Source organism: Eucyclogobius newberryi, unplaced genomic scaffold (genome assembly GCF_026437365.1).
Source record: "Eucyclogobius newberryi isolate DKJ021-1_F unplaced genomic scaffold, fEucNew1.0.hap1 SCAF_8, whole genome shotgun sequence".
Classification (NCBI taxonomy): Eukaryota; Metazoa; Chordata; class Actinopteri; order Gobiiformes; family Gobiidae; genus Eucyclogobius; species Eucyclogobius newberryi.
Genome location: NW_027316500.1, coordinates 15865605 through 15890138, shown reverse-complemented (window position 1 = coordinate 15890138; position 24534 = coordinate 15865605). Strand labels below are relative to the sequence as shown.

General features: G+C 38.4%; 3 protein-coding genes across 4 annotated transcripts; 1 reads left to right on the top strand and 2 right to left on the bottom strand.

The window, feature by feature from the left end:
- Positions 1–1591: 1591 nt before the first annotated feature.
- pyroxd2 (pyridine nucleotide-disulphide oxidoreductase domain 2) lies at positions 1592–6834 on the bottom strand. 2 transcript variants are annotated; one of them, XM_072437454.1, is made up of 16 exons: positions 6705–6834; positions 6610–6629; positions 6438–6531; positions 6296–6369; positions 6071–6226; positions 5844–5997; positions 5711–5772; positions 5533–5630; positions 5322–5463; positions 5120–5254; positions 4975–5047; positions 2744–2897; positions 2505–2656; positions 2318–2424; positions 1889–2009; positions 1592–1751 (listed from the first exon to the last, which is right to left on the bottom strand). In XM_072437454.1, the coding sequence occupies exons 1-16, from the start codon at positions 6817–6819 to the stop codon at positions 1684–1686; spliced, it is 1725 nt and encodes a 574-aa protein (XP_072293555.1). In that variant the 5' UTR covers positions 6820–6834; the 3' UTR covers positions 1592–1683. The 2 variants fall into 2 exon arrangements, with proteins under 2 accessions (XP_072293555.1, XP_072293556.1); XM_072437455.1 differs by having other exon boundaries at positions 5533–5618.
- A 3982-nt stretch (positions 6835–10816) lies between these two features.
- slc25a28 (solute carrier family 25 member 28) lies at positions 10817–15951 on the top strand. The gene is made up of 4 exons (XM_072436643.1): positions 10817–11301; positions 13102–13330; positions 13799–13855; positions 14699–15951. Exons 1-4 carry the CDS (start codon positions 10960–10962, stop codon positions 15280–15282), a joined length of 1212 nt encoding a protein of 403 aa, XP_072292744.1. The 5' UTR covers positions 10817–10959; the 3' UTR covers positions 15283–15951.
- A 7123-nt stretch (positions 15952–23074) lies between these two features.
- nkx3.3 (NK3 homeobox 3) lies at positions 23075–24154 on the bottom strand. The gene is made up of 2 exons (XM_072437275.1): positions 23740–24154; positions 23075–23562 (listed from the first exon to the last, which is right to left on the bottom strand). The coding sequence occupies exons 1-2, from the start codon at positions 23951–23953 to the stop codon at positions 23075–23077; spliced, it is 702 nt and encodes a 233-aa protein (XP_072293376.1). The 5' UTR covers positions 23954–24154.
- Positions 24155–24534: the final 380 nt, after the last annotated feature.

Sequence of the window (24534 nt, the reverse complement as noted above, 5' to 3'; positions counted from 1 at the left end):
AGCTGTTTTTATTGCAGTAAAATGTTCCATCTCCATAGATTCATGCAGGTGGGTTGCCTGCCACCATCTTAGTGTTATTAATTTAACACATCAGCAGGATAAATCCATTTTGAGTTTGCTGATTAGTCATCCAGAACCAGAATAATAGCAAAGCAGGCATAGAAAATGTATTGGTTACAATTGATACAACATCAACATTTGCATGCAAGTTTTTCATTCTCCTGCATAGTAATAGTTAATATAAATATGTAATTTTCTGTATTTATTGTCTTGTCTCAAATATATAGTGTGTGTACATGGTATAGCATTTTCTTTGGTTCCTAGTTACTTTTAGTGAGAATTAAGCCTGATTGAAGAAGGTGAGTTCATAGTTTGAAGTGTAAATATCTATTAAACCAATCAAACTGTGACACTTATACCTCTCGACTCCGCCCCCCCCCCCCCCCCCCCCCCCCTTCATTCTCTCATTTAGTCCTACAGGCACAGCCCAGTTTAGCAGCTCTATTTAAAATGTGGCCGTAGGCAGAGTTTAGTTGTTTAGACCTTCTATAACCATTGGGCAGGGGTCAGTATTAATGTGCCCCAGATGACTCTATTCTGAAAAAGTTGGGCTCAAGGTTAAAAAGCTTAATTATAATGTATTAAGTTTTGAAAGCTTCAGTCATTTTTGTTTTCTCAACTTGTTTCAAATATATTTTGGCCCCTGAACCTCTCACAACATTTACATAGAGACTAAACAGCTGCAGAGTGACAAGAGGCTCGTCACACCAAAACTGTAAAATCCCACAGTGCAGGACGTCTTTTGGACAATCAACCTTTTCCTGTAAGAGCTGTAAACTGTGGAACTCACAATCCACTTAAATCATGTTCACCTTTAGATTTAAGTGCTGGCTGAAAGAGAACCAAAACTGTACCCACATGTAAGTGGGTGAAATAAACAGGACGAAAATGTCTTCAAAGGGAACTGAAAAATATTTTCTACAGAATCATTGCACGAAGCACAAAACGTTAAGCTGAGATAAGAGAACTTTGACTTTGTTCTAAATGATAAATGACCAATGAGCTCACCAAAACGAATAAACCTGATTTGACCCTGTTCTGCCTGAGTTTGGCCTGAGACACAGCAGAGGAGGTGATAACCAGACTGGCATATTTTGAAAAGAATATACAGAAAACCAGCTGTTGTCTTCTTCTTCTTCTTTGGTGTTTCATGGCAGTTGGTATCCAAGTGTTACATTACCACCACCCACTGTAGTTGTACGTCTTAGACTTTAGACTTTATTTTTCAAAAGCACATGAGTTCAAAACACAAGAGGCCAAGCACATAAGGTCCTCTTCTTCTTCTTCTTCTTCCTCCTCCAGCGACTGCCATAATGCTGAGTGCAAACAGGGAGCCTCCCCACTCTTGACTCCCCGAATGGGGAACATCTCCATCCCGACTCCCACGCAGTGCGCCTCGATTCCCACGCAGCGGGTTTTCTATCTCTGCCCACTCAGGACCTTTAGTTCCAAAGTATTTCCCTGGAGCCTTAGTTATGATCCTGGTCTTAAACCAGGGATCCCAGGCAAAAGAACACCTGATAGCAGTTCATTAGCATCATTTGATATCATTGGTTTGTAGATATATTGTCAGACATTTACATTCATTATACATTTAAAATTAGGCAATTTGAATGATCATTTTTATCTTTTTAAGTCACCCATGGCAGTGAGTGCTGCATTGCAACCTGCAGATCCCATCACACCACCTCCTAAAAAATAACATTCAACATGAGAGCATATTAGTGTGAAGAAATACAAGTCACCATATTGTGTGCATAATAACTACTACTAGTTTGGGCTTTAGGTAGCTAAAGCACCTGGTAGCAGACATAGAAACTTAACTGACCAGGGTGGGCACCACTGCCACAAAGATAAAGCCATTTAATAGGTGAGCGGTAGTGTGACAGATAGGGCAGTGGTCGTGCGAGGTAGAGTTGGTCAAGTGACATTGATCCATGAAAAATGTTCTGTAGCAAAGGAGAAAGTGTTTAGTTCAATTTACATACATTGTTTTGCCTCTAGAAATGAATCATTATGGCATTGCTAATGCATAGACGACAAACTGTACATGTTTGTGCTACAACTCATGTGAACTTTGAGTCACGGGTTGTGGTGCAAGGGTCAGTAAAGATTAACCATTTTTTACTGCTCAACTGGCAGAAGTTCACTCAGTGTTAGAAGACAGAATAACCACACACACAATCCATTTCCTTATACACTCAAATAAGCTACATTCAAATGAACACACAGTTGGACTGTTCTCGGAATACATTACCCCTCCTGTTAACCCAAAGATCCTCTCTAGATCAGGTGGAGTGAGGATGTCTCTTCCCACAACTGAGCTTTTGAATCCCGGGGCATATTGTTCAATCCAATCAAAAACTAAACAAAATAAATCAATTAACTGATGTATCAAAATGTTAAATACTTATTTCTTCTGCTAAAAATGTCTCTTGCTGTACCAGTGTCTGCAAAGGCCTCTTTTTCTTGGTTTGTCCACTCCCGGCCCTCAACATAATATGGGGTGTACTGGGTGAACAATGACACCACATGGCAGCCAGGGGGAGCCAGTGTGTGATCCAACACAGAAGGAATAGTCATCTCTATCATTGGTCTGGGAAAACGTACAAAGAGAGATAAACAAACATTGTGTGTTTAGTTTATGCTCTATATAGACACATGCATTTTAAAAATCTTATACCTTGATGATGGCCGACTGTTCATGCCTTCTTTATAAGCCGTCTCCAGCACGTCCACACTTTCACAGTTGAGGTGAATGGAGCACTGATGGTGGGGTCCAGGTTTATTGTCTGGTGTGGGAGCTGCCAGGAAGTTTGGTAGCTTGTCCACAGCCACTGTAAAAGCCCCCAAAAACATCACCTACAGTTATGATTCAGTAAATAACTTGAGCAATTAAAATGGAAAATATTGACGACTAGGACAACTAGTATTTATGAGACTGTTGTTATATAGTAATATTTCACAGGTTTAAAGTGACTTTTAATTAATCCGTTAAACCATTCTATAGTTTCACTCACCGCACTGAAACAGACATCTATTTAAAGGCGTTCTTGCTTTTGGTTGATACAATTATATTAATTTAGTCTTTTTTCAGATTGATTGATAATTTATTTTCGATACCACTTTTTTAATATATTCATTTCCATTTAGATCCTAACCTGTGCAAATAATATTAGTATTATCTGCAAATTTGATAAAATTTCATCCATCCAATTTGCATATATCATTGATGTACATTAAAATAGAGTGGGTCCTAATATAGAGCCTTGAGGTACCCTGCAAGATATTGTTCTGTATTCTGATTTGTTTTCATTAATTTGTACCATTTATTGTCTTTCCACCATGTAACTGCCCAACCATTTCTTTATTAGTCCTCTGATGCAATAGTTTTCCATTTTTAAAAATAAAATATCATGGTCAATGGTATCTAAGGTTTTTATTATTAAATCAGTATTTGTCTCCAGGTTTGTATATAGTGGAATGACTTTGGCTGTTTACTTTGTATGATGTATTATATGACAATTTCATCAGTTATGTTCCTAACTGTTCTCATGTCTATGTCATACATCTCTTATTATTGCATTTTCTGGTAATATCTATTACTTTTTCATCATTGGCAGGTGTAAAAAACATTGAATTGTGATTTGGATATATTAAGTTATCGAGTGGTTCACTGTTGGTGGGAATCTCTAAAGCAAGATCAAGTCCGACATTGACAAAAAAGTGGTTAAAGGCCTCTACAATTTCCTCCTTGTTCTTTATAGTTTTATTATCAGCATCCAGAAAGTACTCTGGATAACAATTGTTTCCAATGATGGTTTTTAGTAACTTCTTCTTCTTCTTCTTTGGTGTTTTTTGTCGGTTGGTATCCAAGTGTTACCTACTGTAGTTGTACATCTTAGACTTTATTCTTTAGACTTTATTCTTTAGACTTCGAGGCCCAAGACCTGAGGCCCAATATCATTTCTTTTACAGTTTAGTAGTTCGGTGTAGTATTCTTTTTTACAGTTTCTCAGAATACTAGTTAATTTATTTTTGTATTTTTTGTACTTTAGTTCAGCCTCAGTTGTTCTGAGTTTAATAAACGGCTTACATACATATTTTTTCTTTTAGCATGAGTTCAATAACTCTTTGGTTGATTTTTTTGATAGGGCAATTCTTTTCATAGAGGGTAATGAATATATCCAAAGGAGTTGAAAGCTGTGTTTTTTCAAAGGCTGTTTTCCAGTTCTGAGCAGCCAAGTCAGTGTTATTATAACTCTATTATAATATACAATATTATATAATATTATAATTGTAATAATAAAGTGTTACTTATGTTTTTGCTAAATTAGCTTCCCCTGCAAACTTTAAATAAGTTAATGTCTGATCCTGGTATCCTGTCTAAACTCAGCTTACAATAATATTGTTCCTTTTATGAGGTGTCATTTCCACAGTTATACATTAAAAGACTTCATCCAATGCAACAGACATACTTTCAACAATTTGACAGTCCAGATTTTTATCGAAATACAAGGCAAAACCTCATCCTTTCTTGAGCTGTATATCGGTACATATATCATAACCACTCATATTAAACTCAGTACTTTAATCCACAGTTCCACCGTGTTTCTGAGATAGCTACTATGTTAAAAGGAGAAATTAATTGATTCAGATAGTTCGATGCATTCAAAACTGGAGAATAAAGTGCTGTTAAAATTGATTTGGGTTATTTTATTATCCAGTGGAATTCTCAATACCAATTTTGATATTTATGTGAAATTTTAAATTGAATTGAGACTTGATTTTGTGAGTTATCTTCTTTAGAAACTACAGTATGGATTAGTATCTATGACAACCTTGTTACTCAAGTATAATTAGTGGTTGATGCAATGGGCAGATTTACTTTAATGATTAGATATGCCAGCGTACCATTGATCTTAGTGACAGGTGAGGTGTAGTCTATTTGATCCACGGCTTTGATAAACTCAGGAGAGAGAGCATTCTGAAAAAAGAAAGACAGATGTAATTTGCCATTGTAGAAAATTTGTAAATTTCCCCCAAATGTTCTTATTACCTGTGGAGTGAGATTCTTGTACGTTACATAAGGAGTAGCATTTGATAAAACAACTTTACTATAAATCTCCATGCCATCTTTTAGCACAACTCCTTTGGCAGCACCATTTGAATCAATTAGGATTTGCTCCACCTCCTGCCAATGCCAAGAGTAATAATAAAGTTAAAATGTAAAATAATATTACAATATAAGTTAATTTTACCTTTTCAGTAAAAATATCCACGCCATATGATGTAGCAGCATTAGCAATAGCGTTTGACAATCCTCCCATGCCTCCTTCAACGTAACCCCAAGCACCTTTCTCATCTTCCAACTCTCCCATGACGTGATGCAAAAGTACATATCTAAGCATATTCATGGAGCGTTAATGAGGATCGTCACGGTTACAGCGTGTGTTTGTCTGTGCTACTCACCCACTGCCAGGATTACTAGGACTAGTCATAGCTCCGATAACAGCATCTGTGGCCAAAGTCGCTTTTAGTGGTTCAGACTCAAACCACTGATTGAGTATCTAAAAAAGAAAATTATTAATCGTGTACTGCTTTTATAATAAATAAATAAATCCATCAAATATTTGTGCAAGGAACAGACCTTGAGTGCAGGTGCTGTTACAATGCTATAAAAGTCTGGAATGCTTCGACCCAACTTTAATCCTGTTCAAACTAAATGTTTAAATCATACATGGGGCGAGGATGTACAAATATCGCTGTTTACACAAACCAACCACATTTGATCACGGGCAGCAGCGTTTTAGCGGCAGAAAGCCTCTTTTGCAGTGAGCCCGTGGTGAGACCTGGAATGTTAACAGGAGGTGCATCAAGAAGAGGTTGAATGGAATCTGCCAACCTGTCCAAGTGTTTTATAAAATCTGTATACACCTGGTATGGATGAAAACGTATCATTAGATCATTACAAAAAATACTAAAACTAGAGATTAAGAGGTTTATTTACCCTTGCATCCTTCTGGGAGAATTTACTAATTTCCTCTAGGTTCTTAGTCAGATCAGATCCCAGGGTCAAGGACCTTGGTGGAGCCCCTTGAACTCCTTCCTCCAACATGGGGGTGAAAGCATGGGGGTCCCTTATGTATACTTTCAAGCCATGTTTCTAACACATTGATAAAGAGATCGTTACATTTCGTGTATGTTTCTTTGTGTGTTTACTCATAATCTTTACTTTGAGCTCCAGGTCTTTGTAGATGTGTGGTCGTAATAGGCTTAGCAAATATGAGCATCTTGAAAAGCAGAAGCCTGCACAAAAAACTCTCATTGTACATGGTTTAAACAGTAAAAGTAAGGCCTAGTTCCTACATTCCTACCGGGGAAGATTTCCTCAGACACTGCCGCACCACCGAGCACATGCCTGCGCTCCAGAACAGCCGTCTTCACTCCTCCTTTTTGAAGGTATGCAGCCTGCACATCAAATGCACAGAGCAAGTTGTTTTAAGCCCTTGTGGTTTGAATATTATCAGCTGCACAGGCCAAACTCACCGCCACCAGTCCATTGTGACCTGCACATAAAAGAAAGGGTCAGTGAGCACAGCGCATACCTGTGCAGTGTGCGCTACTCCATTATTATACTTCACCTCCGCCGATGACGAGTGCATCATACTGCGACTTTAGAGCAGTCTGGCTGTAATTGCACGCTTGGGTCAGGGATCTTATGGCCCGTCTCCCCTTGTGGCTCGCCGCTGCCGCCATGGCATCAGGAGAAAGTGAACGAGTTGTGCCGGCGGGGTTACGTCGATAGACTTTGATCGCGCAAACTTGACGAAAAGTTCTAATTTCAAAAGCGGGTTAAAAAGTTGGACCTTGGACAGAAGATAAAATAGGCCGTGTGTCTCAAAGACTCTCAAGATAGTTAACGTCCACTGGGGGGAAAAAAGACGAAAAGGTAAGAAAATGAATGCTTTCGCCGCCAGATGGCGCTGCTGCACTTGTAATGCTGTGTGAAAGTGTTACAGAACAGACACATAGTCATACATTACACAATCAAGTCATATTTTGGACTATGACACATTCTTTTGGATACAGATTTTTAAAAGTTTTTTAACGTTAAACTTTTTGGAGACTAATTTTAGCTATTGATCTTTTCTGTATGTTTGTTCATTATGTTCTAAGTAATTATTCATATTTTTTCTCTCTCAATTATTAACTTACCACATAGTGCCCAGGTCAGCTTACCCTATACTGACCTATAGTGACCAATTTGCAGTGCTGGGATGTAACTGAATGTACGGAAACAAAGTATTTAAAATACTAATTTTTGAGTAACTGTATTCCAGTACACTGTTTCTTTTGATGCTATTAAGAGTACAATTACCTTTCTAAAATAGGAGGAATATATTGGGATATACTTGGGGATATGATCATGATTTTTAGGCTTTGAACGACAAAAATGCATGTGTACATTTTCCTTCTCTAATTTATAATAAAGGTTCTCTTATCTTATATGAATGTATAACAAACTATTCAGAATACCGTGTTCCTTTTCAAAACATTGTAATGCCGCTGTTCAGTTTTTTTGTTTTTAATATAATTTTTGTGAGCCCTCACGCTCTCCTTCTGTGCCCCTCTGATTCTAATCTCCCAGTCCAGAGGTACTGTCCCGTCACAGACCTTGATTGTGTACTTTCCATAAAGAGTACACTTGGTTTGTCTCTTTACACATAGGACCTGCTTGCCATGAGAGACTCTGCACGGTCACAATACCCATAATGCCCAAGGCAACAAAGCTCCCAGGATCATTCAATAAAGAGCCTCTAAACTGTCTGGTTGCAAATATAATTACGTACCGGTATGTTTCAGTTTGGAAAGAGTTAAAAGAAATAAATCATATTAATTATAAATTAACTGCAGGCTTTAATATAGTCTATTAGCCTGACATAAGGTAGCCTACTGCAACTATTAATTTCCTTATTAGCTATATAAAAATATTATTTTTTATAGCCAAATGTCAAGTCATGAGAAAGTGTAGGCCTTAGAGCATGTCTAAGAGTTTAAGGATGGCCTCTTAAGACAAATGGTACCTTTAGTGCTGTTATTGAAGTTATCATATTGGCATAGTGGTGCTTATAATGCATCAATAACCTAGACAGCTGTGCATCTTATAGTTTAAACGGTAGTGCAAGAGCAGACAGATGCCAATTAGTGCAAAAAAACAGAAAATACAGATTGGAAAATCTAATTAGTTACCGGTCTTATCCTCTTGATATTTAGTTTGATCTATTTTGCTTAGACAGTGTAAAACAACTCCTCCGGCTGGTATGGATTGAGCACTCACGTGGTGAAAGGAATGAAATGCGGTACTATAATGAGCTAGGGTTTCCTTCTAGACTTCTTATGCCACTCCCCTGGTGTATTAGAGAAGCATTAGTTTCAGGGAAGAGAAATGATCCCAATGTAGTGTCTGCTTGGTTTTCCTATTTGGAATGTCTGTGGACAACAGACAATCAACCTTAACTAGATCACAAGTGAGATTTTGTTCTTGTAAGCAGAATTTAACGCTTCATTCCCCTTTGTCGGCAGAAATTCAACACTATAACCACTGAAGGCTCTCCCAGGCATTAAAAGTGGAAAACTCAGTTATGCTTAACAGTGCCTCAGAAAAACACAATTAGACCTTCCAAATATTCTGGACAAACTGCTTTTGGTGACAAAATCATCTGGAGAATAAACAAGGTAAACACAGGCTACTGGCAATCAGTTTCTAATGAATTAAATGCAGACAATGAATTTAATGTTATGGATTCCTTACCCAGATTCACATTTGCAACTGCGATAACATTTAGCAGTTTTTGACATAAGCTTGTAAAATGTTCAATGTTGATGACAAAATGGTGGATGTTAACAAACCTTTGATTAACACCAGAATCTGGCTTGCCATTATCTCATCATTCATCAAGTGCATTTTCTAGTTCTATCCAGGCCAGATAGAAGGGGGGAAGTTTAGGACAATCCACTCTCATTTCCATGATCATATACTATGAAGATTAAATAATGACTTAAGAACCAAAACAACAAATACTTTTTTTTACTTTAAAGATGAGGAGGGACCACAGACCTTTTCTTCATTTATTCTTTTTTGTCCTCCATCTGATAAAAGGGAAATAACAAGCTCCTGGGCATATATTTCATAATAAGAAAGTTAGAATATTATTCCCAGTCAAATCAACCATTCTGGGATGAATCAGGATCCTTTTGTACGCCAAACCCACAAAAGAATAAATATAAACCTTTTTTCATAAGCTTTTTTGTTTTACCTTTGGACTGGATTTGTGTAGAACTAGTACATGTACATGTACATTCTTGTGTTTAAAAAAAATTATAACAGTAGTATTTAATATTTAAAATAAGGTTTAATGTTTGTCCCCAGCTTCATGTCCACTCTGCAATTATCCTTTACATAAAATGTCTACCTATTTATCTTATTCTTTTGGTGTGATCATTTCACAGTGGTGAACATTCATACTCTTGACTCTTTAAAAAACAAACAACAACAACAACAACAACAACAACATACATATATATCTTTATTTATTCCGTGACTTGTTAGCTATTGGGCTCAAAAAGTCAGAATACGAGCTTTAAAGCTGGGGTAACTTTCAAACAGTGGAATGAGGAAGTTTCAAACTCATAGCTCTCACAAATCCTATGGTGAAATAGGACCGTATTAACACGTGTTGATTTTTTTTAGCCACTAGCACAGCTTTAGATTGAATTTTTTGACCAAAAAAATTGAAGCCTTCTATTAGGAGTTGAACCTTTGTTTAACCCCAGCATCATTAAAGAGAACCCCCACATATAAGATATGATAGATTTAGGTATTTATTTATTTATTATTTTTTTCCCTCCATCCCCTGTTGGGTGATGGGAGATTTTGTCTATGGGAGTTTTTGTTTATAGGAGATCTTCTACTGAGAGTGTTTTTCAAACTTCCTATAAGTGATCTGTTCTTTTCTTCTGTATCTACCTCTGTATCTACCTGCGTTGCATCAATGAAATTTCCCCATGTGGGACAATAAAGGAATATCTTATAATCTTCGGACCTATTCACTTATTTGACAGGGACATTGCACAATATATATAAATACATATATAAACATATAGTCCAGAGATAGCTACAAGCTCATTTGCATGCGTCGTCCCTGGGCAGAGGCAAAAAGACATCAGGTCACAGTGTGCAAGTAATACATAAAACATAATATGCATCATTTAAAACACAGCTAAATAGAGACAAACAAACAGAGACCACACAATATTACTTAAGACACAAATGGCAAGGAAAGCGCTCGAAAGTATGTATTTACAAAATATTGCCAAAGAAAATGGAAATTAAACACACAGGGGGAAATAAAAAGGTTGTTTTTTTTCAAAATGTCAAAAAAAGAAAGAAAATAAAAATAAAAGTTATATAAATCGAATAGTTTAGCCGACTTCATGTTGGGCAGATGCAATATAAAAATTCTAACTACCTTTGTTTATTCCAAGAGCCTATTTTTTTCATCTCAGTTTATTATAGCCACTGGTTATAAAGAGCGACATGTCACTCAGTCGAATTCTTGACGTCTCATGACCTTCGAAGTTTAGATACATAAGTTTATTTACGTCTGAGTGACATGTGTGTCGTCCAATCACAGCCTGCAGTTGCAACACTGTAGCCAATCAGCTTGTACTTCCTGATCGCGCCCCCTACGAGACCGTGCAGATGTTCGAGCGGTTTGGGCCTCTCCTGCTGAGCCCTGACAGTGGGAGAAAAAGATTTGAAAACTTGTGAGAGAAATGTGAGGCCTACATTTCACTACGCGCTGTCTGACTCTGGACCACATCCGCTGGGTTCACATGGAAACTGATGGATTTGTGAGGAAGCGGCGGATGACAGCGGAATCGTCAGACGGTGACCCGGGGGTTGCTGGAGCCTCCGCAGGGGCAGAAGTCCGTTGGCTCGGAGGCAGGTTCTGGAGAGTTTCCGAAAGTATTGTTGGGTCTTTGACGCCCCGAATCGGTGCTGAGACGGAAACTCAGACTGTTGGTACAATCCGCGGTGCGGCAGAACAAACTGTGGAGCATGAGCCAGACTATGAGGGTCTGCCACAGGGGGCTTCCGCAAGGACTCACATGCTGGCTGGAGCCGTGGCAGGGATCATGGAGCACTGCCTCATGTTTCCTGTCGACTGTGTCAAGGTAACTACAGAACGGCAGCTACACGCTCTCCGAGCTCATGTGATCCTGCAAAGCGTAAAAGACTTTCCAAATTGTGTTAATGTGGCATGTTTATTAGCATAGCATGCTAACTAGCGTGCTAACACGCTGCTGGGAGTGGACAAGGTCAGCTAACGCTCACTGCCCAGAGAAACTCACGAGCTAAAGCTGTGGCACCGCCGCTTGACAAGTTCATCTAAATCTGACTCTGAAAGCTTTGTTCACTTACGCATCCTAAATAAAGGATTATATTACACAACGTGATAAAAGTAGTCTTGTTTTCTGACTCAAACAAAACAGGTACTGCTTCTCTGGCTGCTTAATCTATTCACTTTAATTATGTTTTACGTTAGAGAATTATTATTTATGTATTGTTCATGTCATTGTCAAACAAATCAAAAACTGTAGAAGGAAATCAAAATCTGTTAATATTATCTATATCCATTATCATCACTAGCATGAACTGAAGGAACAAGAAGAAAATATATCTTTTAAACTCAACTAAAATATTTTTTTTATTTCCATACATTTCTTTGATCCTTTCCTTATTCACATAGCCCATCATTCATTTCTCCCTATACATTTTTGTTTACATTATAAACATTAGTGTAACTTTTTAAAGTCATAATTTAACACGTTCCAAAGCTTTAGACCAAAAACAAAGACATTGCTGTTTTAACGTAAATATTGTCTATGTTTATTGTTCGTCTAAACAAAAGTTAAAAGACTTTGCACAACTTCTGGTAAAGTTCAACTTGGCTGATTCGATTTAGCAAATGATTTGCATGTTCTCTGAATGTCTTGAGTATTTGTTTGGCTCTTTTTTGCAATCAAAATGAATGTTTAGCGTTGCTTGGATAAGCGTTACCCCAGACAGAGCAGGAACTAGGAGATACGGGAGAATAATTGGCTGCGGTTATTTAAAGCAGAAATGTTTGGTGGTGTAGATCTTAAAAACAAAACGTACTGCTGCATGTGCAATAGATACTACGTATCCAACTCCTTCAGGGACATTTTTTTTGAATAGCGCTTTTTTATTTGTTACATTTTTTTTTAAGGTAATGTAAAAAAGGCCCATTTTTATTGTAAGAAACCAGTCCGCTAACTCTTTAATCCAAGAGTGTACTGTATTGCTGAGGAGTGACCAATGCGTTTTGAGTGACTAGTGTTATCTAGTGGGTCTATGTAATTACAATTTACTGCTTGAATGACAAATTATGTTGATTCAAAAATACTGTCCCTAGTGTTGCCTACTGTGCTGTCATTTTCTTTATAAAATTCCAACTTTTCACCTTAAAAAGCCACTCCAAAGATCTGATTTGGTCATGAACATGTCATCTGCTTGTGTAACATGGTCAGCTGCTTCTGTCACAGACTTCATCTGTGTCTTTTACACCTGTAATTTGTCACAGCAAATCTACCGTACAAGTCAGTGCAGACTACAGTGAAATAAATATGTTAATATTCTTTGTATTCCATGTATGAAGTAACTTCCAGAACAACGTTGTATGTGGCACATATGTCCTGACTATGTTGAACGTTGCCCGTTAATCTATGACAAGGATGAGAGAAAGGTGTGCTCGTGTCAACAGTTAAATAGGCTTTAAGGACGACTATTTCTGTCCTGGCGTAACCTTGGAGCTTGAGCTAATGCCACACTTCCTTCTATTGAATTATTCATGCACAAAAAACACACACAATTTCCAATACCATTTCCACATTTTGGCAGTACCGTCTTTCGTTAATCAATTTTGACTCTTGCTGCATTGTTTCCTGTTTCAGACACGCATGCAGAGCCTTCAGCCTGAACCAGCTGCTCGATATCGAAACGTGATGGACGCTCTTCGACGGATTATAGCCACAGAGGGAGTGTGGCGGCCAATGAGGGGGCTAAATGCAACAGCTATAGGGGCAGGACCTGCTCATGCTCTGTACTTTGCCTGCTATGAGAAACTCAAAAGGACTCTCAGTGATGTCGTACACCCAGGAGCTAACAGTCATTTGGCTAATGGTACCGTTAAATGCTATACACAAAATCCATAACATTCATTTTTAAAATTTTAATTACATAATACTCTGGAGCCAACATGCACCTTCACTAATCTGCTTCTGCTGAGTTTTTTCTGTTTATAGAGCAGGTATTGCCAGTCCTGTGATGGTTATCACAGGACTGTTTCAAGGCCAAGTTGTTGGTGCACTTAAACAAAGTACCAGGCTCAAGTGACAAGTATCACACATTCAGTTCAGCCAGAGCCCTTAGCCGACCTCAGAGAGCCTTGTATACTCGACCCGTGTGCTTTTTGTCAAATTAAACGAAAGCGGGTCAAGTCCTCTTTCCCATATGAATTACTGGTATTAACATGTTTGGATTTGCGTACTACATAAAATATGTTAGTGTCTGTCTAGTCAGTAGAATATTGTAGAATCCATATTGGTTTAACTGTGTTCATATGTTTTACAACTCTTTTTTTCCCCCCAGGTGCTGCTGGATGTGTGGCTACACTGCTTCATGACGCAATAATGAATCCTGCTGAAGGTAAAATATAAAATGGTAATAATTATTTTTAACTTTGCATGAGGGATGTCTGGTCAGTATTGCAAATGTTTTTATTCTCCTAATAACAATAACCAGATCATATATTTATGATCCATCAGAAATTAGCTAAATCATGTGCATGAATGACATGGTTAAGATTTAAGAATTGCACTGAAAATGATTAAACTGTAAATTAACTGCAGTTTGGCTGTTTTGTACTTTTAGACAATATACTAAATGTTCTTATTTTTTTTCTGAACTACTATTTCTATATATTATAAGCTATGTATTGCCCACCGCTACTTTTAATTCAATAAAGTAAAATAGAAGATTTTTAATTAAGATTTTTAGTGCTTGACATGTGAAGATGTTGAAGAGATTGAATGTAGGATTTATCTACTGTAGTTTGGCTGCAAGGTTCTTCCCAGTTGAACATTTAAATCTTTGAAAGGTCACAACTAGATAATCATAGAGCTGTAGTTATTGAGGAAGTATTACATTTTCAACAAACAGAAATGACCCTGTCCAGTGTATAAATAATAACTATGGTAACCCTAAACCCCGAAATACATGCAGTTAAGCAGTTTATATTTTTGTGTGCACCCACTGTGAACTGCCTTTTTAATAAAAGATTTAAAAAATTAACAACAAGAATCTAAATCAAATGTCTATCAAAGTAATTGTTGTGAGCTGCTGCCGCTGTAACTATCATATGCAGCCATTGGGAATTAGTGCAGCAATTTGGATAAATATGTTGTAACTTGTGTCATGTTGGTGATACAATTGTGTTAATTTTGGATTACACCGGAATATAACTTGTGTAATTATATGAATATTTTGCAGTGGTGAAGCAACGCATGCAGATGTACAACTCTCCATATCGGGGCGTGTTGGACTGTGTTGGTGCTGTGTGGCAGAAAGAGGGCGCTGCTGCGTTCTATCGCAGTTACACTACTCAGCTCACCATGAATGTGCCATTCCAAGCTTTCCACTTCATGACATACGAGTATCTCCAGGAGCAGCTCAACCCCCACAGACAGTACAACCCTTCGTCTCACATGCTGTCCGGTGCTCTGGCAGGTGCCATCGCAGCTGCAGTGACCACGCCTCTAGATGTGTGCAAGACCCTGCTCAACACACAGGAGTCCTTGGCTCTCAGCTCCATGTCCGCTGGTCAAGGCCCCGGCCCAAGCCCCGGCCAAGGCCAAGGTGCTCACAGACATATCTCAGGCTTAGCCCATGCCTTCCGGACGGTCTATAGGCTGGGCGGCCTGAAGGGCTTCTTCAGAGGCGTGCAGGCAAGAATAATTTACCAAATGCCCTCAACAGCCATCAGCTGGTCTGTTTATGAGTTCTTCAAGTACGGACTCACTAAACATCAACATGACAAGAGGAAAACACAGATGCATCGGGAGGCAGAGATGTAAAAGCATTACTACTATACGTGTAATTACTTCAGCTTTTCTTTTGGGTAAAGCAAATGGGGAAAGTCAAGTTAGGCTCCACTGTTTCACATAAACCAGTGTTTAAGGCTATGAAATAACTATCACAGTATTGGGTATTTGCTGTTTTCCTTTTAAAAGCTAATATTGCACATTTGTTCAAACTGTGAATAAATGTCAAATACGCACAAGCTGTAAAGCTGTATATTGCTCCAGCAGAGGGCAGCAGTAGATTATTTTATTGTATTGAATTTGCTGTCAAGAGTTAAACATGCAAACATATTTTGTGATAAATGGTAAATACAAACTTTTACTAATCCAAAATCTATTGTTATTTCTTTACACATCTAGTTGATTGAAGGGTTTGAAATAAATTAAGATAGCTAATGCGTAAGCATAAATGCAACATTTGAAAATGATTTTCTCTACTAGGAAAGCCTGAAGAATATTTATACCGTTTACACCTTTTTGCCTTGTTTGGCAGAACCTACAGCATGTGGTCTAATAAAAGTTCTGAGATCCTATTATGAACAACTACTGAATTGTCAGATATTTTGTTTCCTGGAAGTGCTGGCAGAATGTTTAACCTGTCATTCTTTTGATCCATCGTTTCTGCCACTGAATTGCACTGCTAAATAAATGATTTGCAGTCAATTTGTTTTCCTTCTAAATAATTATTTCTAAGCTTCAGTGAGTTTGTTATGCACCAGAAGTGAGTGCATTGTGTGTGATGCTAAATCCATACAGTACAATGTACGCGAGTTGAATGAGTTTATTTTTAGTTTGACTCATACAGTTCAAGTCCAGGTGCAGATCTCAACTTTGACCCACAAAAACATGGCTTAAATGCAGCCATGAACTCTTTCTGTGTTTTAATCAGAATATATATTATAGTCTATGGGTACGATTACTGTTTTTCTTTATCATGTGTAAATTCCTATATTAAGAATTCGTATTACTTTGAGGACACTTAAAAATGAGGTGTGGGAACTATCGGCGGTGAGACTGCAGTCTTTGTTGTGTGAGTCATCATAGACAAAGGCGCTTGCTTTTGCCGTTCTCCATTTGGCAGGCGTTCCAGTAGCTCTTTAACTTTAGCATTACAAATATAAAAAGAACCGGAATAAGCAGACAACATGACAAATGCCTGTTCTGAATCTATTCTCGCTTTGCTCCCTTATTATTGTGCTTAATGTTATAAGGGCATAGAAAAGAAATTAAAGCCTTTGTTAACTTTATTGATGAAACCTGCCCTTTCCTGTCCCTCAATACAAAGCCAGCAATTACACTCATTAATAACTCAGTCATGGGAAATGAAAAAACACGAAATACTCAACCCAGAATAGTAGTACTTGTTGAAATAATTTGTTCCAAGGCAAAACAAATATTAAAACATTCTACTTACTAATTAGTACCACTACTAATAAAATGACTTCACCTGAGAATATGACCTGTCAGCTTCCTATTCTAGGAATTTACAACTTACTCGTTCAAGGCTGGAAAAAAATATATTTACTGAAAAAGAAGGTGAGCTAAATTGTAAAAACCTATTCAAATAACGTACATTTGGACGAGATGACTATAGGATTATATGCTCCTTTGATCAAAAGCTACTGTAATACATTTGTATACCCTTGCTGTATAGGATTTATTGTAATCCTCTATCAAGCCTGAAGTCCAAGCACAAAAGCTCTGTAAAGCTCTATTGCACACAAACACAGCTTACGCTGTGGGTACTTAGGAATGTGAGTACTTGAAGGACTGCCTCATTCGCTCCGGTGCTGTTTATAACTGCATTTATGACTCTGTTTAGATTTTCTTGTCATTCTCTCTTCATATTTTAGACCAAGTGTTATTTGCACCAACAAGCATGAAATAGTGATTGGTACAAGCCTCCAATACGCTCTTAAAACAAAAGGTTCTATGAGGCTCAAAAACATTTTACTCATGTCAAAAAGGTTCTCGTCAGACCAGATAGAATCCTTTCAGTAAAAGGTTCTTTCACAGCCATTCTCACTCACCACGTAGAACCTTTTCCCTTCAGATAGAACCCTCACACAGCTCCACAGCAACAGACAACAACACTGAAGATAACAGTTTTTAAATAAAGTGTCTTTTTATAGCACTACGCTAAAGGACCCAGTCACACACCAGTGTGTGCAGACACTAGGGCGAGGCGGGCAAAGTGTCTTGCCCAAGGACACATGACTGTGGGCCAGTGGATCTGACCGCTCTACCAAGGATGTTTACATCAAGAGCAGGACCCTCGGATCAGAAGACAAGCTCTCTGCCACTGAGCTCCTGCCTGTCATTTTTTTGGGAGAATCATTTGAACTATTTTACTGTATTTATAACAAATGTGAGTTGTCAGCTGTATTTATTTTGAATATTTTCCCACCACAAATGTGCATTAGCCAACGCTACTGGTGAAAGGCCTAATAGTTAACAGATCTAAATGTAAATCTTTTCTCTTTTACATATTTTCTTGCATATTCTTTAAGAAGGTTAAGACAACTTGAAGTTGTGATATGTGCTTCATGTGAAAGATTGAAATTCAAACTTTAAACATTTCTTATTTCAGATGAAAGACTAGAGGTTAAACTGCTTCACTGCAGAGTTCAGGCTTCTGTCTCTGTACATGTTTTTACAGGCTTTTACTGTGGGTCACTGCTGCATTTAGATTTATTTAACTGTTTATGTTTCAGGGGATGCAGCCCAAGTATAACTTACCTCTTTGTTTCTTTGATTAGTTAACCTTCTTTTGTCTGTTCCAGGCTTTAGACTGCACCAGGCAGAACCACAGCTCAGACCAGTTTACTGCAGATAATGCCTAATAAGGTTCAATATAAAAGTTTTAAGAGTGAATATCAAGTATTTTCTCTCTCTCCGACACCTGTTCATGAGGTGTGAAACCAACGTGATACTGGAACACTTACCTTTCAGCTGTCTTTCTCCTATATGCCACATTGCTAAAATAAATATTGTGCTTTTCACAAGTCACCACTGCCAGCTAGTTCCCATTTCCATATGTAACCATCTCCTTTTATCTGGGCTCTCAAAACAGTCTGTATATCCCGTTTAATTGACATTTTCAGGTAGATTGTATCCTTATCAATTTCAATTACTAAGACTCATCCGTCAATATCTTGTCTCATGTTTTACTTTCTGTGCTCCAAGTGATTAAATAGGAATTCTATTATAAGTCTTGTACTAAAACAACGCTTTGCACATGTAGCTTACTCTACCAGTCGTGGCTTGAATGTCTCCGCTCGTGCTGTACAGAGCAATGATGCGGGGGAGATGACCTGTCAACACTTACCAGAACAAGTTGGAGAGAAGAGATTCTTCCCACCGCCAACATCAAGGCTTTAAGGTAATTATGAACACATACATATTCACTCTTACAACAGAGGCCAAAAAAACAGCTGCACGTCAAGTTTGCATAACTGTTTGACACGTGATCCTTTCTCTTTCTACAAAATTAGATAAATAAATATTCACCATAAATGTGTTATAAGAAAAGTGAAAACGTAAGTCAGATGAACAAAGTCAGGCAAAATCATCTGAGGATGCCAACCTCAAATGATCAAAAAAGTAATTTTTTGGACAAATTTACTTCCATTGTTGCAGAAGGTTGGGTCAGTCACAGACAGAAACATACTTGAGGCTAATTCAATCATGATCAAAGGCCTCAAACCTAAACACAGACTTGTCTAATGATGCCCGAGGCCTTTGGGAGTGAAGTGTGATGAACTGCAGTATTGTTTCACATCAGTGCAGGTGTGCAGCACTTTCTCTGCTCTGCTCTTCCTTCTGTCACATGTTGGACTAAAGGAGAGCAAGGTCATTCTCTACCCAACACTTTGCACAAACACAGACTGTGGGGACACATTGGTGTGTGTGTGTGTGTGTGTGTGTGTGTGTGTGTGTGTGTGTGTGTGATGAACACAGGTGCAGTCAGGGACACTGGGGAAGAAGCAGGCCTCCTGCCCTTTGAACTTGATCTTGAAAGAAAGCTGTCTTCCTTCCTGTCAAGAAACTTAGTGCTATGCCTTCGAGCATCGGTCGACATTAACTGGTCCAGATTTAAATGGGTTTTATTTTTATTTTTTTATTTTTTTGCAGAACACAGCAGAACGCTCAAGCTCCCAGGCTCCCACACCCAAGCTTGAAGGGGGATAAATAGAGACCGCCCGCGGAGGGTGAGAAAGAGTTTTATTTTATATATATAGCGGCATTTAATGACTTTGACGTGCCTCGGAATTGTTGAAATGGATAAAAATGCAATAATTAACAGGTACAAAATATTACATTTGGAAGCCCTTCTGTATTTTTTTATTTCCTGCTGCCTCTATAAGTGTAGAACGTTTGCATACATTTCTGAATATCTACAAGCTTTTACAAGACGCTCCAGATATGCTGTTTATCATAATGAGGACTATAAACATAATTATCAAAGGATTTAAATACCATGAAGGAGTTTGTGGGGATAAATGTAATTAGAGTCTGCCAAAACTGCTGGATTGACTTGAACAGAGCAGGAACCATCGTGGGGAGGTTTGAGAGATGTAAGTGGAGCCCATGGTGGAGCCTTACTTCTTTTTCAGTTTTCTGATATGAGCTGTTCAGGGCGCTTCTTATCTCCTCCTATCAACGCTAATTAAAACATTTAAACTCCACCGCATTTGGGAGTACGTGTGCTACTGTCTATGCAGGAGTGGGATGTGTAAAGCGGACTCTGAGGGAGGTAAAGTATCTATTTAACATTATGCGTAAAGTTTGAAATAGCCTCATATATGAACGTATTACCTGTAAAGGTGCTAAATAGTTTCAAAGGGAAGTTCCCAGCCACACACTGAAAAGCATAGGTTTCAAGTTTAACCTCCGAGGTACTTAAAGCTGCGGTAGGCAGGATCTTATGGTTCAGGATGGGGCATCACTTTCCATAATAACCTTTCAGGCGTACAGTGGTTCAAGTGGACTCAGGGAAAGCTCAGCCCTGCTCTGTTTTCTAGCTTAGGGACCTTCAGAATACTATCACCTCTCTTTTCATAGAGCCCTGTATAAAATGGTAACTGACAGCTGTGTTGGCCAGTCACTTTTAAGGCACTTCACTGCACAGACTTAGTGGCTCCAGAGTGACACAGCAGCTGGAGATTGGATACTGTGCCTTTGTTTTCCTCTTAGCAATTTTTTCATAAAGAATACTGTGATACACCCTGCTAATCTAAGTCTAAGATGTGTTAAAATGCTAAAAAATATACTGTATTTTCATCTCACAAGTCTGCATCTTGGACTAGACACTTTATTTTAAATGTCTCAAGAATGTAGACACAATAACACAATCATTTAGATCAGTGGTTTTCACTGATGACTTTTGATGATCAGTGGTCGTATCCCTTCGACACACTTGCAGAAAATGTCTGCGGATGCTGCACACATACAATGTCTGATTAGTACATACTGAGTATTAAGCATGTACTCCACAATCAAAGTATTTAGACTGGTCTTTGAGATCCAAATAATACAAATTCTTATCAGCTAAAGACAATATTGGAAGTTTTGTTTTTTCTCTAAAACTCTCCCTGCGGATCCCTGGGGATACCTATACCAAAGTTTGGGAACCACTGATTTAGATGATATCTTCACTGAAGATACGTCTTCTTTTTGTGCTATTTTTCCTAATAGGCAAATCCCCTCAAACTCCTTGGTAAAGCTCGCCTAATGGACAGTGCAGACGGTGGTTCTGTGCCTGGACTCCGGGTGGGCTCACCCCCCTGTCCCCTATAATCCCCTCTCTGACCTCTGCCCCTGCTCCCACTAACACAGACCTGGAGAAGCCAAGGTTGTTTGCACACAGCACCAACACCTCTGCCTAGCAGGACTTGGCAAGTGATACAGAACCAAGTGTTTGTTCAGAATATTTTAGTATTCTAGTATTTTTATAAAATGTATCTTATCCAGAATAAAACAGTACATTATAGCAACTTGATTCAGTATGACACATAATTTAAGACTACAAAAAAGTGGAGGAAAAAAAAGTATTCTGGCACAATTTATTTATAGGGACCTTTCTAAAATTCAGACACTGTAAAAACTGCTTACAAAAATAAAAACACAAAAAAAGGCTGTTTGTAACTACCAGTAATTGAGTCACATGACTTTGAGGAGCACAGGCCTAAGAGAGTTTGTGGTGCGGTAGTTTAAGAAAATATCTCTTGTCATAGCAATAGGATTAACATTTAGATTATTCATCAACACGTTTCATAAAATTAGCCTCTCTGTGTCTTTCATGTTGTGTACAACAGTATAATGCATATCATGATGGGGTCACGCTGATGGATGTGTGCTGCCCAAGGGAAGCCCATGTCTTATACTTTTACTGTAAATGTTTACATTCCTCCAAACTCTGATACCATCTACTAATAGTTTCTGTAGTCATTTAGTCCTCTGGGTAGGATTAAGAGTGCAGCAAATGCATTTGGAAAACACACTTCTACTTGTGTTGTCAAAAGATTCAAAACATTTCTTGTCTTGTATCTAACAGTTGGAGATGCTTCCTGAGATGTTTTCTATAGAGTTTTGAATGTACAATGTCATATTGTCTCAAAGCAGGCAGCACTTTTATTAAGATACCATGAGTATAATGAACGGGCCTCTGGAGACATTCATTCCTGACACAAAAGGTTCATCGGAAATGATTGCATAATATCAGCAAACCTGTGAGAAAGTACTGTCAATAGATGTTGGTTTCAAAGCCAAGCGCGGATCGGTACGAACTGTCATTTTACAAACCTCACCCTCAACATTCCTCTCACTGCTCAAAACAACAGGAAATAATTGCTCCACTGACTCTATTGTGATTAGATGCTTTGTTAAGTTTTATACATAGGTTTTGATTTGGGTGAACAGACATTTGTGTTGTTGTTTGTAGTCTGTCTGATGAAGTTTATACATGGTTCTACGAAATGCAACATTTCAAGAATAATGTTCTTTACAATTCTTACACTAACTATTAGTTGTATTTATTTAAATATGGTAAATAATACATGTGTTGTTAAATATATAAGGGAAAACAGTTTGAAAATAATTAGGAATAATCCATTGTTATAAAGACTTCAAATATACGTTTACAAATTGAATTTGTGCTGTGGAGAAAACTTAAGTTTTTTTTTGGCTGATAACACGTTTTTTTAAATACTCCTAGTGGGCTGTTGGAAAGTGAACAAACAAACCAATATGCTGAATATTCTTTAAAATTTAGTTTTGGTGTTGTCAGAGTCAGAATGTTTTCTGAACTTGAAATGTATTAATTTGAGGCATAACATTTGCTGGCAGTGCATGATTTTCACACTGTCATGAACACTTGAATATGATTCCAATTATTTCACATGAAGTTACAACCCCTTTATATCTTCAACTTTTGTGACATTATAAAACACTTTTAGGTTAATACAAAAAGTTTTTGTCTGCTCTATTCAAACCTTCAAGGCAGATTTATAATAATAATAATTATAATAATAATAATAAAATAAAAAATAATTATAATATAATATGATAATCATAATAATACAATTTCATTTTGGGAATAGCCCCGGGTCAGATGCACCCATGCCAACATAAACTCTGTTTCACTCTATTTCAAGACATGCATAATGCGGTTTTAATGCCGCAATCTAGAATTAGGCCTGTATTAAAAGGTTTATCAGACTGACTAAAGATACATGCGTAGGTCAAATAGAACACACCATAACCGATGAGCAATTAAGAAAATCAATCAAAACATCCCCCTAGAGTTTAGAACCCATTCAGGATTCCAGGTCCTGGGGCAGCAGTGCGCGCACTGGTGAAACTGGTGGCACTGGTCAACCTGAGCGTGCAGGTGCGCGTGCGTTGGCACGGTCCACATGTGCGCCTCTTGACACTGGTGGTCCCCCACCAACACTCTGACCGCCACTCTCCAGGGTGAGCACGCGCACAGCTCGGTCACGGTCTCCCGCCGCTTGGTTTTATACCTCCGGTTTTGAAACCAGATCTTCACCTGAGTCTCTGTGAGTTTTAAGGCCTCTGCTACTTCGGCCCGTTCAGGTCCGGAGAGGTAGCGCCGCGCGTTAAAGCGGCGCTCCAGCTCGTGCACCTGCGCCTGGGAAAAGGCCGCTCTGGAGCGCTTCTTGGATCCTGTCTTGGATTGTACTTCCGCGGATGCAATAAGCATGTTTCCGCGATGCTCTCCACCTTGAAGCCTCCCAGACGATAATTCAAACTCTAATACACACAGAAGAATGCCGGGGGTCAAAAATGAGTCAAAAATGAAACCAAATGAAACCATGGCAGCTTTATCAACTGGCTGTGCAATCTAGGACAATGCTGGGCAGATTTGCTCAATGCAATTATATCCAACAATCTAAACGGAATGGACCGGCTTAAGACTGGTCTACTCACTGTTTGCGTGTGCGTCCTGTGGCGCGGCCTCTCGGCTGCAGGCACCGGCAGCAGCTTCTGTGGTGATGAACCTGCGGACCGCGTGTGAACAAGGCAAACTGCTCTCGATGCAGCCCTGAAATTTGTCCGCACCGTCTTCCGGTGTCTTCTTCCCAACTTCATGATCAGGAGAAAGGATGTGCTTGATCGAAAATGTTGAAAAGGTCAACGTCATGGAGTGGCAGTAATGTCTCGTTTTTTTTAGTTTGCAGTGAATAGTTGTCGTGACTAAAAGGATGTTCTCTTGCAGGATGAAAGTTGTCAAGTCTATTAAAATAATCTAGGTATAGGCTAATAGCCACTCCATCCAGCGTTTTTATTGGCTTGCAATGTCATAAGACCCTCCTTTGTTCCGCCCAACTGCACGTGCCTCTTTTTGAGATGGGCAGGTAAGAAAATGTAGGCTATGGGAAATATAGCTTTACAATGAGGAATCAGGTTTTAGCGTTTTTGCGCAAAGGTCTGACAGTCTGAACCTCACTGAAGAGCCAGGCGACACTGTTTCTTATGTGTCACACACAACCTTCAGCAAACAGATGTCATCAAACTACAGACTGTTTGGAGCAGCAGTTCAACAGCGCCACTTTGTGGACAAATATTCATATAAATATTCACATAGTATTCATAATATTCACATATGTGCATGGTAATAATAATAATAATACTAATACTAATAATAATAGTAATGATAATAATAACAATAATAATAACAAGTCTAATAGGCTAATGCATGGAAAGAGAGATTTTTCCCCTTTG